The sequence below is a fragment of the Perkinsus marinus genome (genome assembly GCF_000006405.1).
Source record: "Perkinsus marinus ATCC 50983 genomic scaffold scf_1104296936660, whole genome shotgun sequence".
Classification (NCBI taxonomy): Eukaryota; Perkinsozoa; order Perkinsida; family Perkinsidae; genus Perkinsus; species Perkinsus marinus.
Window position 1 is genome coordinate 1 of NW_003214079.1, and position 1,070 is coordinate 1,070.

Consider the following 1,070-nt stretch of genomic DNA (forward strand, 5'->3'; position numbering starts at 1 on the left):
CGACACAAGTGGATAACTGTCGTGACTCTAATATCAACGGCGATACATTCCAACAGCTGTTCGTTTCCTCGGAGCAAGGCGTACCCATGAGTGAGATTACCACCCACGGGACGTTTATAACAGAATGGAGATTCCAGCTCCGTGGTATTCCCGCTCGGCCGCCGCCGACAACTCCTCTTCCTACTACCCCAACTCCTACAGTCCTGACTAAGCCTCATCCATCGGGCCTGTATAAAGATGACAGTAGAGAAGGCTCGTTTTGGTTTTGGTATTTTGCGTTTTGGTATTCCTTCAAAAACCCTGAAACTTCACCATGGATATCACACTCGGTGGTTGCCGTCTATATTACGAAGATGTTCCGTACGAGATGGTTGAGGAGAATGGTGCCTCTTGGGTGAAGCCTGATTATAGCTTCACCAGTCTGGCTTATGCCCTGAATAACTGCAGGTTTAACGCCAACTCAAGATACGAGCTTAATGATCTGGAGAATATCGAATTCCACGATGCGCAGGATCCGAACGACCAGACATTAGTAGTTTACAGAATGCTAGAGACCTATGGGAAGGCACTGAGGATGGTCTTCAAGAATCAGTAGACAGAGGAAGATCCCTTATGCTTGACGGTTTCAACGATTCTTAGCTTCTAACGAGGCCAAGTTACTGTAAGAGCTTTAGAAGCGGATTCTTCCAATGAGAAATTCTGCATCAACGTTGCCGGGTTCCGGATCATCTGGACCGGATGTTGAGTCAGCCTTCCTTCGGTCAAGCTTTAACCTAGGATTGTACTCTGCCTTGAAAATTTTCAATTGTGTTGCGTATTTCATAATGATAAATGACATGAGTTCAACCCCCTATTTAACAGCCTTCATGTGTATAACATGTCGGTTGTCTGGCTGTTTTTTAGGTTTGTTTTTCTCCTCAGGTTGATTGCAATGGGTTTAGTTACTTCCTGTATGGATCGAAGGCCAGCGCATGCTCCATTGCTAGATTTTCGCCACTCTACACCTTGCAAGGCAGTGAATCAAACTCCATCCTATTTCTAAATACAATAATATTACTAAAGTATTGTTG

General features: G+C 44.9%; 1 protein-coding gene across 1 annotated transcript; it reads left to right on the forward strand.

Annotated features, from left to right (window-relative positions):
• Nucleotides 1–313: 313 nt before the first annotated feature.
• Nucleotides 314–595, forward strand: Pmar_PMAR025061 (hypothetical protein; the record flags this gene model as incomplete). Its single annotated transcript, XM_002783668.1, has 1 exon — nucleotides 314–595. The coding sequence occupies one exon, from the start codon at nucleotides 314–316 to the stop codon at nucleotides 593–595; it is 282 nt and encodes a 93-aa protein (XP_002783714.1).
• Nucleotides 596–1,070: the final 475 nt, after the last annotated feature.